Source organism: Canis lupus, chromosome 29, assembly GCF_003254725.2.
Source record: "Canis lupus dingo isolate Sandy chromosome 29, ASM325472v2, whole genome shotgun sequence".
Taxonomy (NCBI): domain Eukaryota; kingdom Metazoa; phylum Chordata; class Mammalia; order Carnivora; family Canidae; genus Canis; species Canis lupus.
In genome coordinates this window covers 19,149,764-19,168,566 of record NC_064271.1, presented here as the reverse complement: position 1 = coordinate 19,168,566, position 18,803 = coordinate 19,149,764, and the positions used below count along the sequence as shown (strand labels likewise).

Here is an 18,803-nt window from a genome sequence, read left to right as displayed (position 1 = left end):
TGAAATCACATGGGAGGTCATGTGCTCTTATAGTGTAAGAGTTTGAACTCTGGAGTCAGACAGACTTGGACTTGAATCTTCTGTTCACTAATTTTGTGACTTGGGTATATTCCTTAACATTTCCAAGTCCAGAATCCTTCTGTAAAGTGGGAACTAATTAAATTTATCTTTCACGTATTTTCTTGGGAGAATTAGCTATTGTGTTTAAAAAGCACAGAGGAGGCATTTAAAAGTATTAGTTTTCTTCTTCCATTTCTTTGTCTCCTTTCCTCATCCTTGTTATTGGAACCACAATATAGCAGTTGTCATAGAAAGTCTTATGTTGGCAATTAGCTTTTCTTGTTTTGTTTCTGAAGAAAGGGTTCCCAATAAGCTCTTTTTAGGAAGGGGCATGGCCCTTTTATCACTTGTAATATTTAGCACTAGTTATTTCACACACTATAATTTCACAAAGTAACTACTGGTTGATTAATGATTAGGGAATAAGGTGTTTTGAGTAATTGAATAGTCTGATGATCTGATCACCAAATATGTGAATTCTGTATGGGAAGACTTTGGAAACAATAAAATACACTTAACACTAAAATAATACTGAGTAGAACATCATCATCCTTTGGTGGCTCTGAAGATTCTTTAAAATCCTGTATTGTCTCAGAATCATAATTTTAACTATGAAGTTAGATATAATAATAGAAGTAATAATGATAATTGTTATAGCTGACATTGACTGAGCACTTAGTAAGTGTTAAGGGTTTTATGTGCATTATCTCATTTATCCCCTCAATAACTCTCAGAAGTAGATAAATTATGATCCCCTATTTATAGATGAGGAAGCATGTCTAGTAGGATTAAGTATCTTGTCTAAGTTCATGGAGCCAGTCCCTGATTGGGACCTACACAGACATCTAATGCTAAAACCAGTGCTCTTATGAACCACTCAAATATTGATTTGAATCATAATTGCCCCCAGGACATTGAGTATTACTTTTTATTTTAAAACAAAATGCTTGATATTACTTCAGTCATTTGCCATATTTTTCTTTTTTCTCTTTCTTTCTTTCTTTCTTTCTTTCTTTCTTTCTTTCTTTCTTTCTTTCTTCTTTCTTTCTCTCTCTCTCTCTCTCTCTCTCTCTGTTTTTCTTTCAGAGAGAGAGAGTGAGAGCAAGCAGGGTGGAGGGTGGGAGAAGAGGGGCAGAGGGAAAAGGAGAGAAAGGGAATCTTTTTTTTTATTTTTTAATTTTTTTTATTATTTATTATTTTTATTTTTTTTAGAGAAAGGGAATCTTAAGCAGGCTCCATGCTCAGCTCAGAGCCCAAGGCGAGGCTCGATCTCAGGACCCTGAGATCGTGACCTGAGCTGAAATCAAGAATTGGATGTTTAACCGACTGAGCCACTCAGGCGCCCCTGCCATATTTCTTTTTTTTATTTTTATCCATGCCATATTTCTTATAAAAGTAGACTATAGACCAGCTTTCCAAATGAGAATTTATTCTACTACTCTAAATGTTGTGTGATAGAAGAAACATAAAATGTTTAAGCATATTAACTCGGTAAATCTGTTTGTATTTATAAATTATCTTTGTTATTGTTAGGTAATAGTCAAGGGTTATCCATTTTTAATTCAGATGAATTGTATTATTTCACCGGTGAGGTGACTACAAAAGAAAATGTCCTAAATTAGGACAATAATAGTACCTGCCTCATAAGGTTGCTATGAATATTAAGTGTGAGATACATATAAAGGCATTTAGCACAGTATCTCACATATAATAGATAACTCAGTGTTATCTTTTAGTAGTAGCTCTGCTGTCAGTGGCTGTAGACTTGGACTGCTAACACTGTCAAATACAAGAATAAGCTTTGCAGTGAGCCCTAGTGGAAGCAGTCTTACTGTACTAGAAGTAATTCCTGTATACTGATAGGAAAAAAGAAGGATAATATTAAAGGTGTCCTAAAACATTTGTCTCACTTGAATGCCTATAAAATCCAATAGATGGCCTTGGTGATGCCAATAACCATAGGAACATTTGTACATGATGTTATTCCATCTATGCCTAAGCATTACTTTAGACTTGAACCTTTCCTATGGGAATCATGCTTCTTCTGGTGCCTGGAAAGCAAATTGGAGGTGTGTCATACCTATGCCTGTTTACTTGGAAGGTGCTTCCTGGCAGTGACTTACTCTTCCCAGGAGATGAATCTGCTCTTAACAGCTGGTACCTTCTTCTGAGTCTTCGCTGTAATTATTGAAGTAAATGTCATACAACATATTTGGAATGTGTTTTTCATATGATGTACATTTCTCTGCCATCCTTATGGCAGCCAATTAGTGACGAGACTAGAGATGGAAATCTAAATAGTGAACTTCTCTTTCATTTAGAATGCTCTTAAGACTGCTGCTACTACAACTCTAAAAATATTTTGAGATTTTCAGCTCTTAAGGGATTAATTTCTTCAGTAGTAGAGACCTATATACTTCTTACAATTAAACCTCTATTGCTTTTTTTTTTTTTGTATTTTAGAGATATATGTCCATAAATGGAAAAAAAGATGGGCTTTGGTTTCAGATAGAGCCAAGTTCTAGTTTTGGCTCTGCCACTTACTAATTGCTGATAATCCTTAACTTCTCAGGGACTCTGCTTTCTCATCTGTAAATTGGAAATGACAATATTTTTTTCCCAGAAAGCTGTTAGTGTTGAATAGCAAACAATATTTACGAAAGATATAAAATAACTAGTGTAGTTTACGGAAGATTGTCAATAACAATAGTTATGATATCATTTTACTTCCCAGTGGATTATAGTTCAACTATTACTTGGGGAGTATATACTCTCATAAATAGAATCTTTGAGAAATTGCCAACTCTGGAAAAATTGACTTTGCAAATGAATTCTTTTATACAAATGTTTTTCCCTTTTATATTAAAAAATTTCGATCTGGGCAGCCTGGGTGGCTCAGCGGTTTAGCGCCGCCTTCAGCCCAGGGCATGATTCTGGAGACCCGGGATCGAGTCCCACATCAGGCTCCCTGTGTGGAGCCTGCTTCTCCCTCTGCCTGTGTCTCTGCCTCTGTGTGTGTGTGTGTGTGTGTGTGTGTGTGTGTGTGTCATGAATAAATAAAATCTTTAAAAAATTTTTTTCGATCTATGTAAGTTGTTAGAAATAAAACATTTATAAAAGAGTGGCTTTACCAGATATTCATTTAAACAAAAATGCACCCATACCTCTCTGACTTATAACCATAGCTTAGATAATTATAACTACTATAAGAGATGAAAATCAAAAGAAATAATGTGCGCAAACATTTGGATGATACTTGAAACAGTAAATATACACTAAATGTCATTATTCAAAACAAGGGTTGGCAAATTTGTTCTTCTATAAAGGACTTGCTCTGGTAAATATTTTAGTCTGAGGACCATATTGTCTTTATAGGAACTACTCAACTCTGCTGCTGTAATGAAAATAGTCACACAAATATATAAAAAAATGCATGTTGCTATGTTCCAATAAATTTTTACTAAGTTTGGCAAGTCATTTGTCAACCTCTAATTTAAATTTAGGCTGAGAAGAATCATCACAAAGTATTGGACAGATCAATCTTAAGAAAAATTGGAATATTGCTTTATAGATGCTGTACTCTCTGGAGGTTAGCTGAGAGTTCACTATGTGTTTTCTGCCTCTGGAGGAGGTACTAAAGATATAAGAACAAATAAAACAAGCCATTAACCTATAAAGATTTCCTTCAAGTTTTAAAAAACATATTGATCATAAATTGGCATAAAATAATATATTTGATGGCTGGATATTAGTAGCTGAAAGAGATAAAAGTACTAATTCCAGAAGATATGTACAAAAGTTTTTTTTTCTCACTAAATTTTAAGTTTGAAAAACCTGCAGGTATGGAAAGTTATAAGGAAAACACCAAAAAACCCACTGTAATTTCACTACCCCAAGCTAACAGCTTTCAATACAGGATATGTTCCATTCCAGTCTTTTTTATGGCTCTTCGATGCATAATTTATATACCATAAAATTCACCGCCTGGAAGTGTGTAATTCAATGATTTTATTTTACAGAATTATGCAACCATCATCAGAACCCACTTTTAGAACAGTTATCCTTTTTCATCTTAAAGTAAAATTGACATAAAACAAACTGCACATAATTAAAATACATGATTTGATATGGTTTGACACCCCCCCCCCCCCCCAGGAAATTGTCGTCACAATTGAGACTATGAATGTTTTCCTTTTTTTCTGCCTCGTCCCCTTCCACTCCCAGGTCACCACAGACTGCTTTTTTAATTACTTTAGATTAGTTTGCATATTTTTAGAAGTTTATAAATTGAACCACATACTATATACTCTTTAATGTATGCTTTCTCTTACTTAGCATGATTGTTTTGAGATTTATCCATGTTTTAGCCTGTATCAATAGTCATTTCTTTGTAATGCTAGACAGTATTCCATTGTATACATATGCCACAACTGTTTATCCATTCACCTCTCTCTCTCTCTTTTTTTTTTTCATTCTCTTCTTGATGGGCATTTTGGTTGTTTCCAGTTTTTGCTGCTACAAATAAAGCTGCTAGGATAATTGTACATAACCCTTTGTATGGACATTTACTTTCATTTCTCTTGTGAAAGTACCTAGAAGTGAAATGGTTAACTTGTATGCTAGGTATATGTTTAACTCCTTCAGACACTATCAAACTGTTTTCCAAAGTGATTGTAACATATTCCATTCCACATTGGCAGTGTAAGGGAGTTCTAGTTCAACCTTACCAATACCTGCTATAATTTGTATTTTTAATTTTAACCATTTGAATAGGAGTTTTAGTGATATCTCATTGTGGTTTTAATGTGTACTTCCCTAATGACTCATGATACTAACCATCTTTCATGTGCTTATTGACTGGCTACTCATATATCTTCTTTGGTAGCATATCTGTTGAAAAATATTTGCCTCAGTTGTTTTCTCCTAGAAGTTCTATAGTTTTAGGTTTTACATTTAGGTCTATGATTCATTTTGAGTTAGAAATATAATGGATTTCAGCACTGTTTGTTGAAAAGACTACTTTTTGCATTGAATTATCTTTATACATTTGTCACTAGTCACTTGTCCTTATACCTGTGTGGGTTTGTTTCTGGATTTCCCTTTTTATTTTAATTAATTAACTAATTTTAAACTCCCTTTTTTATTTCACTGATCTACTTATCTATCTTTTTTTTTTTTCTACTTGTCTATCTTAAAGCTGGTACTATACTGTCTTGATTACAGTATCTTTATAAGTCTTGAAATCAGGTAGTTTTAGTATTCTAACTTTGCTCTTTTTCAAAATTGTCTTATCTGTGTCTTTTGCTTTCCCATATGTTCTTTGACTTGTAGAATACGTTTGTCAATTCTACAAAAAAAGTCTCTGGGATTTTGATTGGAATTGGATTGAATTTATCAATCCATTTTGAGAGGATTGATAGCAATACTGAACCTTGTGACCCACAAAAGGCATATCTCTCTGTTAATTTAGATCATCTTTAGTTTCTTTTAGCAGTGTTTTGTAATTTTAAGTGTATAGGTATTTCCTATATTTTTTCAGATTTATTCCTAAGTTTTATATTTTATGATTCTATTTTAAATGATATTTCTGTTACTTGCATATAGAGATATAATTGTTAAAATATTGATCTTGTATCATGCAACTTTGTTTATTAAATCCACTTATTGGTTCTAGTAGCTTTTCTATAGACAATCCTTTTTAAATTTTTATTTATTTATAAAAAAGAATTTAGGGATCCCTGGGTGGCGCAGCGGTTTAGCGCCTGCCTTTGGCCCGGGGCGCGATCCTGGAGACCCGGGATCGAATCCCACATCGGGCTCCCGGTGCATGGAGCCTGCTTCTCCCTCTGCCTATGTCTCTGCCTCTCTCTCTCTCTCTGTGTGACTATCATAAATAAATAAAAATTAAAAAAAAAAAGTTTAAAAAGAATTTATCTGATAGAGAACATCAGAGAGAGAGAGAGAGATCACAAGCAGGTGGGAAGGGTTAGAGGGAGACGCAGGCTCCCTGCTGAGCAGAGAGCTCGAGTTGGTACTCAATCCCAGGACTCTGGGACCATGACCTGAGATGAAGGCAGGCACCCAACTGACTAAGCTACCCAGATGCCCGATAATTTTTCTTTAAAGTGTATGTTTTTTGACATGATCACACTGTCAACAGAACTTTGTATTCTTCATTTTCACTTAAATTTTAAAAATAAATATTTCCTCAAGGTATAAAAACTCTTTGTAAACATTAAAGTTAATAGTTGCATTATGAATCAAAATTTAGTTAGTTACTATTTTTATTTTTTTAGAGAGGAAAGTGGGGAGGGGCAAAGGGAGAGGGTGAGAGAGAATCTTAAGCAGTCTCCATGTTTAGCACAGAGCCTGACTTGGGGCTCGATCTCATGACCCTGAGATCATGACCTGAGCTGAAATAAGAGTCAGAGGCTTGACCAACTGAGCACCCAGGTGCCCCAATTAGTTAGTGTCGTTAATATTATTTCTGTTTTTCTATATACAAAATGCAGTGACAAATGTCATCATGATGTATATGGTGAATTGCTATCAAAAAGCTTATACCGGTTGTAACTTTGTACCAGTAATGGATGAAAATAACGAGTTCACTGATTTATATCCGTACTGAGTACTCTCACAATTTAGTCTTTGCTAGTTTATTTTAGTAGAATGGTATTTCATTGTTTGTACTTTCTGTTTCTTTGATAACTAGCCAATTGGTTTCTCATGGGTTCATTAATATTTTGATTATCCTGTTACACATTTTCTGTTTGTGTTCTAAGGAAATCCATTCCTAACTTTTGTCTTTTTTTGGCCCAAAATATAACTTAAAAATTCACTTTTTTGGTGGTTTTTTTTTTTTTTTAATGCTTTCATGGCAGCTGTTTTTGGGGTCCTTCTTAAGGACTAGATTGAGTTTCTAGATAGTGGTCACTCACAGGTGGCCAGTTTGATGTTTTAAAGCTATAGCACATTAACTGCTCCTCCATGCCCCAAGTATTAATTAAATGTAAGTGGCTGCTTCTATATGTACTTGTGTGTTTTCTTTTAGAAATGAACTAATTTGAAGATATTTCTAAAGGAAGATAGTGAATTTAAACCAACTATTGCTTGCTATGGTAGTGAGGAAAAACCACTCCGAATCTACCTAAGCTCTTTCCCCTTGTCATTTGTGACCTAAGATGCTCTCTGGATGTTTTAGCAAAGTGATAGACTATTCCCTGACTGCTGTGGCAGCTGTTTTTTTTACTGTCAGGCCTGTGTCAAAATAACTGAATCACTTAAAAGAAAAAAAAATGCTGTTCCAAATAACAGAGATCAGAGGTCTCTTATCTGCCTGTGCTTGTGAGTGGAAGGAACGAGCAAGGGAATATTTTCTTTAAATATGGTGCACTGGTGCTGTGAAGTACTTTGGCTAATTTTCAAGACATTGTGCAAGTTGAATGTGAGTTGGTGTCATTGCTGTGATACCATGGTGAAGTGTGGATTTCTTTTCAAGTCCTCTTCTTATCTGTAGCAGCTGTGCCACCAAACATATTCAAAAGGGTGACCTTCTATCACTATGTCCTAGACTGGGTTTAATAGGCATGTGCGCAATATGTTTCTCTGTGGGACCATCCTGGGTGAATCCCAGGTCCTGGGACAGAGCCTAAATTACGCTTGTAACCCAAACCTCTGTCATCATCAATTCTCGGCAGCATTTACTGGCATGTATGGCAGCTGAGAAAGTGGGTCCTGCGCCAGAGGGAATGTAGGGGAAGTGGTGGACAGCAAGTGATGAAAAGTGGGAAGGGGGAGCAATGTGGAACAGAGGCTGATAATTAATCAAGACACCAAGTTCAAATGAGGGCACAGGAAATGCAAGCCAATTGCAGTGAGGCTCTGAGAACTGGGGAAACCCAGCTGGGGAGGGTGGTTAACCTTGGAGAGCCTGGCAGAAGCAAGGGTCAGGTGTAAACCACAGGAGTCAGCTCTGTCAAATCAAGGATGTTATGGGGAAGGAAGGTAGGGATGGCTCACAAGGGCAGTGCAACCCCAGGGGTCTAGGGAACAGGAACTGATGGATGATTCTTTACGGCCATGTTGCAAGGATGAATCCACTTCGATTGCTTTTGTAACTTCACTCAAGATTGAAAGTCCATGTCTTCAACCCTTCTTTGTTCAACAATATTCATTAGTGCTTATGGTCAGCACTGTTCAGGCACTGATAAGGCATCAGTGAAAAAAAAATGGCCCTTGTTCTCATGGAACTGATATTCCAGTGGGAGAGACAGAGAATAAACAAACAAATTTATTTTTTTTTAAAGATTTTATTCATTTATTCATGATAGTCACACAGAGAGAGGCAGAGACACAGGCAGAGGGAGAAGCAGGCTCCATGCAGGGAGCCCGACGTGGGATTCAATCCCGGGTCTCTAGGATCACGCCCTGGGCCAAAGGCAGGCACCAAACCGCTGCACCACCCAGGGATCCCAACAAACAAATGTATTGCCACATGGTGGTACTTACCATAATGAAAACCCCAGCCAGAGCCAGGTGATGAAGAGTGATGGGGTGGGAGAGGTGAGGGGTGTCATGTTTAGATATGTGATAAGCTATGGCTTCTCTGAGGAATGATATTTGAGTATAGATCTGAAGAGGTAAGGGAGTGAGCCACATGGTATGTGGGAGAACAGCATCTGATTGGCCTGGGTTGGTTACCTGTCTACCAATGAATAATGGAGGACAGGGCCCCATGAATGCCAGGCCATTGAGGCTGTGCAATGAAAGGTGGGTCGTTCCTAAAGGAAAATGGAATTGCTTTTGCCAAGAGAAAGGATCATAGAAACTGAACAGATAGAAAAGATGTCCACCCAGTTGAATCTGCCCATAAATTAAGAGAATGAATGAGAAGGAGAGTTTTTTGTTCTCCCAAGAGCTAGGGACAGCAGGAATGAGGTGGAAGGAGAGGCCTTTGGCAGTAACATGGTGGCTGGGACTTCTGACTACATTCCAGTAGTTGATACAGAAGGAGAGAGGGAGGAAAGGAGAGTGGGGGAGACAATCAAGTGCTCAGTTGAGCCCAAGGACTAGTGCTCTGACTTCCCATTCTCAATGTCATGGCCTTTCCTCAATCACACAGTGGAAATGACTTGTTTCTCTACTGCCATGTGGACAACAACAGCAAGAGCATTTCTAAATACCACTGAATGGTAGGGGAAGCTGTTGCAATGCTGCCATCCATCCCCACTGTCCTCAGAGGAGAGCAACTCGGAGCCTGCACAAAGCTGGGAACCTAGACCCCTGGGTGGGACTAGTTTGAGTCGATGGTGGTCACTCTTCTCTGAGGTAGTTGCACCACTAGGTCACTTGTAATTCCCTAAACAGGCCATGCACTTTCAAACTTGCACACTTTTGCCCATATGGGTTCCTCAGCCTCTAGTGTCCTTTTCCCCTCATTTTTGCAGGCTTATGTCAAAAGTCATCTTTTCTGCAAAGGCTTCCCTGGTCCTCCCTCCTCAGCTAGTTGCTATGAATCATTCCTCTCCCATGGTCCATGGCATATTTCTGGTGCTTGTTGCAGTTACTCACTGGGTCTTGAATCATAGTTGGTTTTACCTGTTCCTCTTCTGGATGACTGTGCCCATCTTATTGATCTTTGCAATGCTACCTCCTTGTCCCAGGGCCAGGCATCACAGAGCACATGGGTGAGTAAGTGACTTTTGATCTGGCAATGTGGAGCCCTATTCACTATTTGGGATTGAGGCTTGGAAAGAGGTGACTAGTGATCTGTGATACTAGGATCTTTGCTGATTTTGATTGGACCCCTGGTTTCTCAAGTCCAGCAAGACTTGTGGCTGGCTGGTCACTATTAGGAGTTCTGGAATCATTTGTGATTCAGGAGCAGGTTAAGTTACTGAACGTGGACTCTGTAGAGTTCAGAGAGCTGTTCCCCTAGTTGCTTCTGACCCCACAGAACAACCCTATTTGAGATAATACCAATGTAGTCAAGTTGGGTTTTTTTTTTTAATATTTTATTTATTTATTCATGAGAGAGAGAGAGAGAGGCAGAGACACAGGCAGAGGGAGAAGCAGGCTCCATGCACCGGGAGCCTGACGTGGGATTCGATCCTGGGTCTCCAGGATCGCGCCCTGGGCCAAAGGCAGGCACTAAACCGCTGAGCCACTCAGGGATCCCTCAAGTTGGGTTTTTGTGATCAGGAAGGAGGAGTATCTTTTAACTCTGCCAGAAATGGAGGTGTCAGCTTCAAGAAGGGACAAAATAGGTGCAGGCAAGCTTTGCAGGATGCTATTAGCCTCCTCTCTCGAGTAGCCATTGGGAAGGTCAACCCATAGGACCCTCCCCGGGCCAGGTTGGAACTGGATGAGGAAGAGCACTCTGGTGTATGTGATTTAGTCTGTGAGCCTGCCTTGTTTTAGAGTCAGTGCTTATTCATCAGAGATCTGAGACTTAGAACTCACATTTTGTCATTATTGGATCATGTGAGATAGCAGTCATGGGGTCCAGCTAATCAGACATACTATGTGAAAATTAGCCTTGAGCCCAGGGGAGAATTAACCCTGAATCTTTCAAACTACCATCCTTAACTGGCTGGAAAAAGCCATGCAGGGCAGCTGAGCAGAATTACAGAGACAGTGGGGGAGATGGGCCTGGATGAGCTATGAGGCCAGCTGTAATGAGCTATCACCAAAACTGATCACAAAACAAGCATAATATAAGAGAAGACTAAGATAAACAAAGATTGTTAAAGGAAGTTATTACCAGAAGATACAAAAGGAGAGAGAAAGCACTGAATGTGAAAAATAACATAAAATTCAGGAATATAACAAAGATTCAAAATTTAAAACCAAGAGAGTTTATAAAAATAAAAAATTAGCCTAGAGTCACTTGAGTGTCTCAGTCAGTTAAGCGTCTGCATTCAGCTCAGGTCATGATCCCAGGTGTCCTGGGATCAAGGTCTGTATCGGACTCCCTGCTCAGCGGGGAAGCTGCTTCTCCCACTTCCTCTGCCCCTCCACCTGCCTGTGCGTGCTCTCTCTCTCAAATAAATAAATAAAATCTTAAAAAAAAAACTTAGCGTACTATAAATAGGGCTAAAAACATAAGCAAACTTACTTAAGATATGAGAAATAGAAGGCAACAAATAATTTGAAAGGAAAACTTGATAGTTAATTTTAGATTGAAATTTTTCTGAAAAGTGTTTTAAAAAAGACAAAACACATTCCAAAAAAAGTAAGAGAGCAGCAGCTAAAATATTTTATGAAAGTATTGAAAGTACTGAAAGTAAAAAAGTGGTATTAAATTAGAATAAAGGATAAATCTACAGGAGGAGAAAAATGAAAACTGTAAAGGTAAACGGGATTAAAAAGAGGAGTTAATGTGCTTTAGGGATGCTTGGGTGGCTCAGTGGTTGAGTGTCTGCCTTTGGCTCGGGTTGTGATCCTGGGGTCCTGGGATTGAGTCCCCCATCAGGCTCCCTGCAGGGAGCCTGCATCTCCCTCTGCCTATGTCTCTGCCTCTCTCTCTGTGTCTCTCATAAATAAATAAAATTAAAATCTTAAAAAAAAGTTAATGTGCTTTAATGTAAAGAAGAATAAGTGATCACAAAATAGGGTGAAAGATTATTTAAAAAGAAAATGAAAATGGAAGGTCTAAAGGTAAAACAACTTGGGGAAAGGTAAGTGAAGGATTCACATGATGGAGGCAGGAGAGGAGACAGTTATAAGTTGTTGTTGGGTCAGCCTTTCTCAAAGGTTGTTTCTTTGTCAGATCAGCCATGATGTCCAAGGTGAGGGCCAAGAGCTGGCCCCACTCTGTTGAAGGAGCCATTAGGCCTCCTTCATTTCCTTATTTTTTACCTTTAAAAATATTTTATTTATTTATTTGAGAGAGAGCACGCATGCTGGGGTGGGGAGGGACAGAGGGTAAGAAGCAGACTCCCTGCTTAGCATTGTCTTGACACAGGGCTTGATCCCAGGATTCTGGGAACATGCCCTGAGCTGAAGGCAGACACTTTATCGAATGAGCCACCCAGGTACTCCAAAGCCCCTTTCACTTAATAGTGGCTTCTTAGCTCTACAAAAGCTCACCCAGCTGAGATTGGTTTGGGGTGGGGGATTGTAATTCTAAGATTGGAGTCTAGTTCTGTGCAGCATGTGTAATAACACAAGGTTGATATAATCTTCAGAGTAATAGCCCCAATCAGAAATTGGTGATAGGAAGCAGCTAAGGATTATTAAAGGAAGTATGTCAGAGCCACATGATGACACATCCTTGAACCATAACAAATGTTCCAGAAGAATTTATTGACATAAGAAATGTTTGAGGTATTATATGAAAAAGCACATTATAGAGCAATAAGTACTGTATAATTCTAGCTACTTAAAACAATTATACAGTATATGAATAGTAAAAATATTTATTACTATTATTACCATCATTATCTGGATGGTAGGGATGGATAGTTGGTGATTTAAAAAAATTTTTTGTGTGTTCATATTATATTTTATAATCATTAGAGAAAAAAACCCTAAAAGTTATTTAGAAAGAATAATAGCCACAGGCATATTCTCAGCTTCAGGAAGATAACTCTATACTGGCCTTTGTGTGAGGAAAAAAAGGTCTGGATATTCTCTTTTCCCACTTCCATCTGCCCAGGCCATTGTCAAAACTAACTCCTGGATCAGAATTAGGATTCCAGAAATTATAATTTATTAAGGTAATATAAAGATAAGTATGTCTTCTGTTAAATAATGTATGCATTTGGCTTATATAAAATTAATATTTAATTAATTACATGTTAATTTATTATATTAATTAATGTTAATTTAATTAATATTTAATTACTTGTTAGAGAATGGATAGGTGATCATTCAACATATAAAAATACAACTTAATATTTCTTCATGTTTGTTATATCCTTAGCACTTTATATGCATAATAAAAGCAGGGATTCGAACCCAGGAGTTTGTAGTCTGTGATTTAACCACTGCATAGTACTGTCTCCTGCTGTCAAGGAGAAAGAGTTACTTCAAAAGATAAGATATAAACATTTGAGGAAAGAAATAAAAATGAAGAGCAAGGCATACTTTATTTCAAATGAATGGAATCGTCCAGGGTTCTCTCAAAGGGAAATGAAGCTGAAATGTATACAATCCAGGGAGAATGTAGCACAGTCCACTGGGGTGCAGGAGGAAGATTCTCCAGATGAGTCTGATGTTCTAAAGGACAACAGCCAGCAGCAGCTAAATAAAGGACATGATTTGAAACCCAAATATAAATACATATACAATCTCTAAAGTTCCTTGCTTTTGGATGCTGTTAACCGGGTTTAACTGTGACATATATGTGGTATGACTGAAATTAGACCACTCTTGAAACTTGGAACTTCTAGATTTATTTCTATTGCTAGTTCGATGGATAGCCTGTACTCCCAGTATAAGCTTCCCATCATGAGAGAAAACCAATGACCGTGTACTCAGATCTGATGAGACACAGTCATAAAACATGAAACTGTCCACTTGATAGCAATTAGCTAATATCTCAAGGGGTGATATACACTGAAAACAACTTTTATCACTGATATCTACTGTTGTTAATAATGACAGGACATTCACAGACTGGGAGTGATGAAGGTAATGAGCAATGGGAACAAAATGGGTCGAGTGCCTGCTACATTGCTTTGTCAGTGAACGCCACTGGCAAGATCCCTGCCTTCCTGGAGCTTATACTCTAGTTGAGGAGGACAGCTGATAACCAAGATGAACAAAGGAAATATAGAGTGTGTTGGGTGGCAACATATGCTCAGGAGCAAAAGAAAGCAGAGGAAGAGTGGGAAGAATGAGGAAAAAGTTTTAAATTTTTAGATAGAATGGACAACCAAGCAAGGCCACAGTGAGAAGGCACTGTTTGAATACCTATCTGGAGGGAGTAAGTAAGGGAATGTACCATGTGGCTACCTAGGGGAAGGGCCTTACACCCCCTCCTCCCCCACACGCAGAGCAAGCACTAACACCCCCACATGGGAATGTTCCCGAAAGGCTGAAAAAGAGTAAGAAGGTCAATTTGACTGGAGCAGAGAGATAATAGGGAGCCGTGCCAATGTGTGGGTAGGTCTTTATAACCACACAAAAGGATTTGGGCTTTTATTGCAGGTGAGGTGGGAAGCCACTTGGGAGGGTGTGAGCAAAGAAGTGACATGACCTAGCTCATGTTTCTGGAGGGTTGTTAGGGCTGCTGTGTTGAAAATTCATTGTAGGGAAGGAAGGCCAGAAGCAGGGATACCAGTTGGAAGGCCTGGAGCAATTTTTCAGATGAGCGACATTAGTGGCTTGGGCCAAGCTAGAGGCACGGAGAAGGAGCTGCTTATTGGATGTGATTTGATGGTAGAACCAGCAGAGTTTACTGATAAATTAGGTGCAAGCCATGAGAACGAGGCTGGTGGTAAATACACATTATGCAGAAAAGTACACTGTGGGCAAATGTTTAAAATCTTTTACTGATAGGCATAAAGCACTGGATATATAATATGTCATCCACTGGAATGGACAATATGTCATCTACTGAGATTCTGAGGAGTTAGAAAAACCACTTAAGGGAGGATGAACAGTGCTGGACTTGGTTGGGCCTTGAAGAAAAGGCAAGATTCAGACAGACAGGAAGGCCTGGGGGTACTGTGGGTCCTTGAGGCAAGACAAGTGGCTTTGCCCAGGTCTGTTCTGAGAGTCAGTCTGCATGGAGCCCTGAGTGCAGGCAGTAGGTTTGAAGATGGAAATGGCCACGGGAGGCCAACTTGTCCTACCCTTGAACTCCAGATAGAGCAGTTTAGACATTTTTTAGGCAGCTGGGGGAGGGGGAGTGATTTGGAGTTTTAGACTGGGAGAATGAGTGATATGAATTTGCATTGACAATTTGCCCCTCTAATAAGCTCTGAATAAGTTCCAGTAGTTAATCAATTCATAAATGTAGCTCAGTGGCCAGAATGGTTTATTTACTCAGTGGGACCATGTCAACCAGTTATTCTCTATCTCTATCTCTAGTGTTATATACTTACTGATTTATAGCTATAGCATATGTAGGATAGTTGTGACACTATATTATATATTGTATAATATATAGTACAATTATATAGATATCTGTATATACTTATTGATGAGAATGGTTCAGTGGGCCTAAGTGTTTGCCATATATTATAAACATTTTTCTTTTGATTACATAGCTGCATTTTATAAAGCTTTCTCTGTATTTTATAAAGTAGTTAAGGTTTTTTGGTGAAGGTTATTTAATTGGTTTTCCATTCACTGTATAATTGTGAGGTCTTGCCAGCACACATCCTGCACACTGCTGCTTGGCATTCCGAGATGCTGCACTCAAGTGCCCCAGGCATAAACAGTATGGTGGAAATACCCTTTTCCCTGTCTGTGTTTGTAAGACAGTCTCTTTCATGCCAGAAGAACTATTTTGGGAAGATGATTCATGTCACATTTTGGCCTCATTACAGTTTTAAGTTGTAAATGGTGCTGGTTTGCCTGGAGGTGTAAACATAAATTTTATCTTCATATGCATATTGGAAAACCTGGGACTGAAAAAGCAGTTTTTCTTCTTGAGTTCCGTTTCAGGCTATAAACAGAGAGGTTAACAAGATATCTATCAAAATTCTAATTTTAATTTTATTAAGAGCATGCTTCCAAAAGAATACTGATTCCTTGTGGTTGTGCTTCCATTCTCCACTTCCAAACACAGATGGAGAAGCCGAAGCACCTAACATCTTATTGTTACAAGCAGATGATTCTGTAAAATAGATAAACACTGTGCTTTCTCCTTTGAAATAGTGTGAAAAGTGAGAGCAGGTGTTAAATTACTGTCTGTAGTTATAAGTAACAGGAGGTACAAGTTTATTCAAAGTTTATTGAGGTGCAGAAGATAAAGTAAGGTGAAGCTATTCTGATTAGTTCAATTTGCTTTTTGGTAAATATAGTGCTATTTAAAGGATATGGCAAACTGTTATTTATTCAGTGGTTTAAATACATGATGGCAACAGAAATGAGAAATATGTGACCCCTGAGTTTATCATGCCAAGAACACAGAAGTATCCTAAATGTATTTATAGATTTCTCCCCAAATAAGTAATTTTTAACAGGAAAAAAAGTGGGTTTGTAGTGTGGCTAGAGTTTTCTGTGACTTTCAAGGAATATCATATCCTATATGAAAATTTAAAAATTGTCAAGATTATTATTTTTTATTTGAATCACAGCAGTGAAAACAGTATAAAGGAATGGCAGTGAATTTATTGTTATATTTTTGCTATAAGCCCATTTTGATGGCCAAATTTTTTTGGATAGAATGATACCCTTTCTGATCGACTGACACAATCCCTTTAGTGGAATGTGCTTTAAGAAATTATTTTCTAATTCAGGCTGTGAGTTGGTGTTGTTTGGATCTTTTCCCTCATGCCATTTAAGGAGATTTATTGATCTTTAAGATTCTTCAATTAACAGTAAACCAAATGCATTGTGAGCTCTTCTTTGATTCCAAAATGGTGATTTGAAAAGTTCCTTCATTCTGCTGGAATCTTCCAGCTGTGACAAGTGACATTTACTTTTTTTCTTTTTCTTCTTATCTTGAGATGATCTTTTATTTATTTAGTTTTTACTCTTGAGACAACTTTTATCTTCTCTGGGTTTTCCAGTGACTTCTCATTAACTAGCACTTTCAGATATTTGAATTTAGTCAGTCTGGGGTGGGGCCTGAGCACTTATATTTAAAAAAAAAAAAAAAAAAAAAAAAGCAACTGAAAAGCTGTCCAGAGATGATTCTCATGTTCTAAAAGGATAACAGACAGCAGCTAAATAAAGGGCATGATTTGAAACCCAAATATAAATATAGACACATATCTAAAGTTCTTTGTTTTTGGATGCTGTTACCTGGGTTTAGACATATATATGTGTGGTATGACTGAAATTAGACCACTCTTGAAATTTAAGTAATATGTTGCTGTATTTCACGTTTCCTCTTCTGTTTTCTCAGCCATCATGTATGTCATGGGAGCACTTGGTCCTGCAGTGGGATATTTATTAGGTGGACTTCTTATTGGTTTTTATGTCGATCCCAGAAATCCTGTTAACCTTGACCAGAATGATCCTCGTTTCATTGGAAACTGGTAAGAATTGTTTACTAAATTTTTCATTCCACTTACTGTTATTGATAGTTCAAGTCGTAGTACCCTTGTAGTTAAAGGGTAGTTAATTTTCTGCCACGGGAATATGAAAAACAGCTTAAAGTCATCTAGAAGGGAGTGGAAGGCAGAACAGTAATCCCCCAGAACTATCCATGTCCTAAAATCTCCAGAACCTGTGAATGTGTTGGCTTACATGGCAAAAGATACTTTGCAGATGTGATTGTTAAGGGTCTTGAAATTGGGAGGTTATCCTGATGTTGGGTGGGAATGGGCCCCGAATAATCACAAGAGTCCCTATCAGGGAAAGAGGGAGGCAAGAAGGTCAGAGTAAGAGAAAGAGATACAGTGATTACAGCAGAGGTTAAAGCAACATCCTTTGGAGATGGAGGAAGGTATGGTGAGCCAAGGAATGCTCTCGGGGCTCTAGAAGCTAGGAAACCCAAGGAAATAGGTTCTTCCCTAGAGCTTCCAGAGAGAATTCAGCCTTGCCAACCCACTTGAGACTTCTGACCTCCAGAGCTATAAGATAACTATAGCTTAAGTTGTTTTAAGCCACTCAGTGTAGAGTAGTTTGTTATAGCAGCAATGGGAAACTAATGCTGAGGGCTTGGGAGCACCAGCTTAATCCACCTTCTTGGGGGTTGAGGCATTTTTTGCTATAAATAGCAGAGTGTAGGGACGCCTGGGTGGTTCAGTGGTTAAGCGGCTGCCTTCAGACCAGGGTGTGATCCTGGAGACCTGAGATTGAGTCCCACATCCGGCTTCCTGCATGGAGCCTGCTTCTCCCTCTGCCTGTGTCTCTGCCTCTCTCTCCCTCTCTGTGTCTCTCATGAATAAATAAATAAAATCTTAAAAAAAAATAGCAGAATAGAGGAGGAGAAGTTGGCTGTGTTGGGGCTTTCCTGGGCCCTGGGGTCCTAGCTTTCATTATCTTTTCTGTGCCTTTTAAGAAATATTTTCTTCCCACTTCCTTATATCTGTGTTTCTGCTTTGTCAACCTTCCCGGACAGCCCAAATCTCCAGCCCCCCCACCCTTCCATTGTCACATTCTTGGTGAATCTTTTCACCCGTTAATTGTTTTTCCAACATAGTGCTGGAGAGATTTAGCTCTTCTCTCACTTGCTAGCCCTTAATTGTTTTGCTAAATAAGACTTAGAATGAGAACTCCAACTTTGGATGTTAGGTTATTTATCCACTTAGCTGGGACTGTGTTTCAATTCTTCATAACCCTCAACTTGAACAGAAGTGATTTAGTCATGATAGCAAGCGCTAACCAAAAAGTGTTGGCTTCCTGAATTCATTTAACGTGCATTAGTAATAGGTATACATTCATAAGACACGTTCATTTTATAACAGAATAGTTCAGGATTCGAAATTAGTGTCAACTAATTACTTTCAAAAGAGTTTCTTAGAGCACTGTGTTATCTCTGCATTTCATTATAAGATAATCCCATAACTGAAGTACGTGGGAATAATGCTTAACGCCATCTGTTTTCAAAGTGGTTAAGAAATATTAATTAAGTTACATCACACTTCTTATTTTCATAAGCAGTGCTCTTTGAAGAT

The 18,803-nt window shown here is 38.3% G+C and overlaps 1 protein-coding gene across 3 annotated transcripts in view; it reads left to right on the top strand.

Annotated features, from left to right (window-relative positions):
• SLCO5A1 (solute carrier organic anion transporter family member 5A1) overlaps window positions 1–18,803 on the top strand; it is a 140,904-nt gene that overhangs the window by 35,739 nt on the left and 86,362 nt on the right. For all 3 annotated transcript variants that reach the window (XM_025477942.3, XM_025477941.3, XM_025477944.3), the window contains exon 3: window positions 17,087–17,219. In XM_025477942.3, the coding sequence (XP_025333727.1) occupies window positions 17,087–17,219 (133 nt within the window). The remainder of the gene's footprint in view (window positions 1–17,086; window positions 17,220–18,803) is intronic.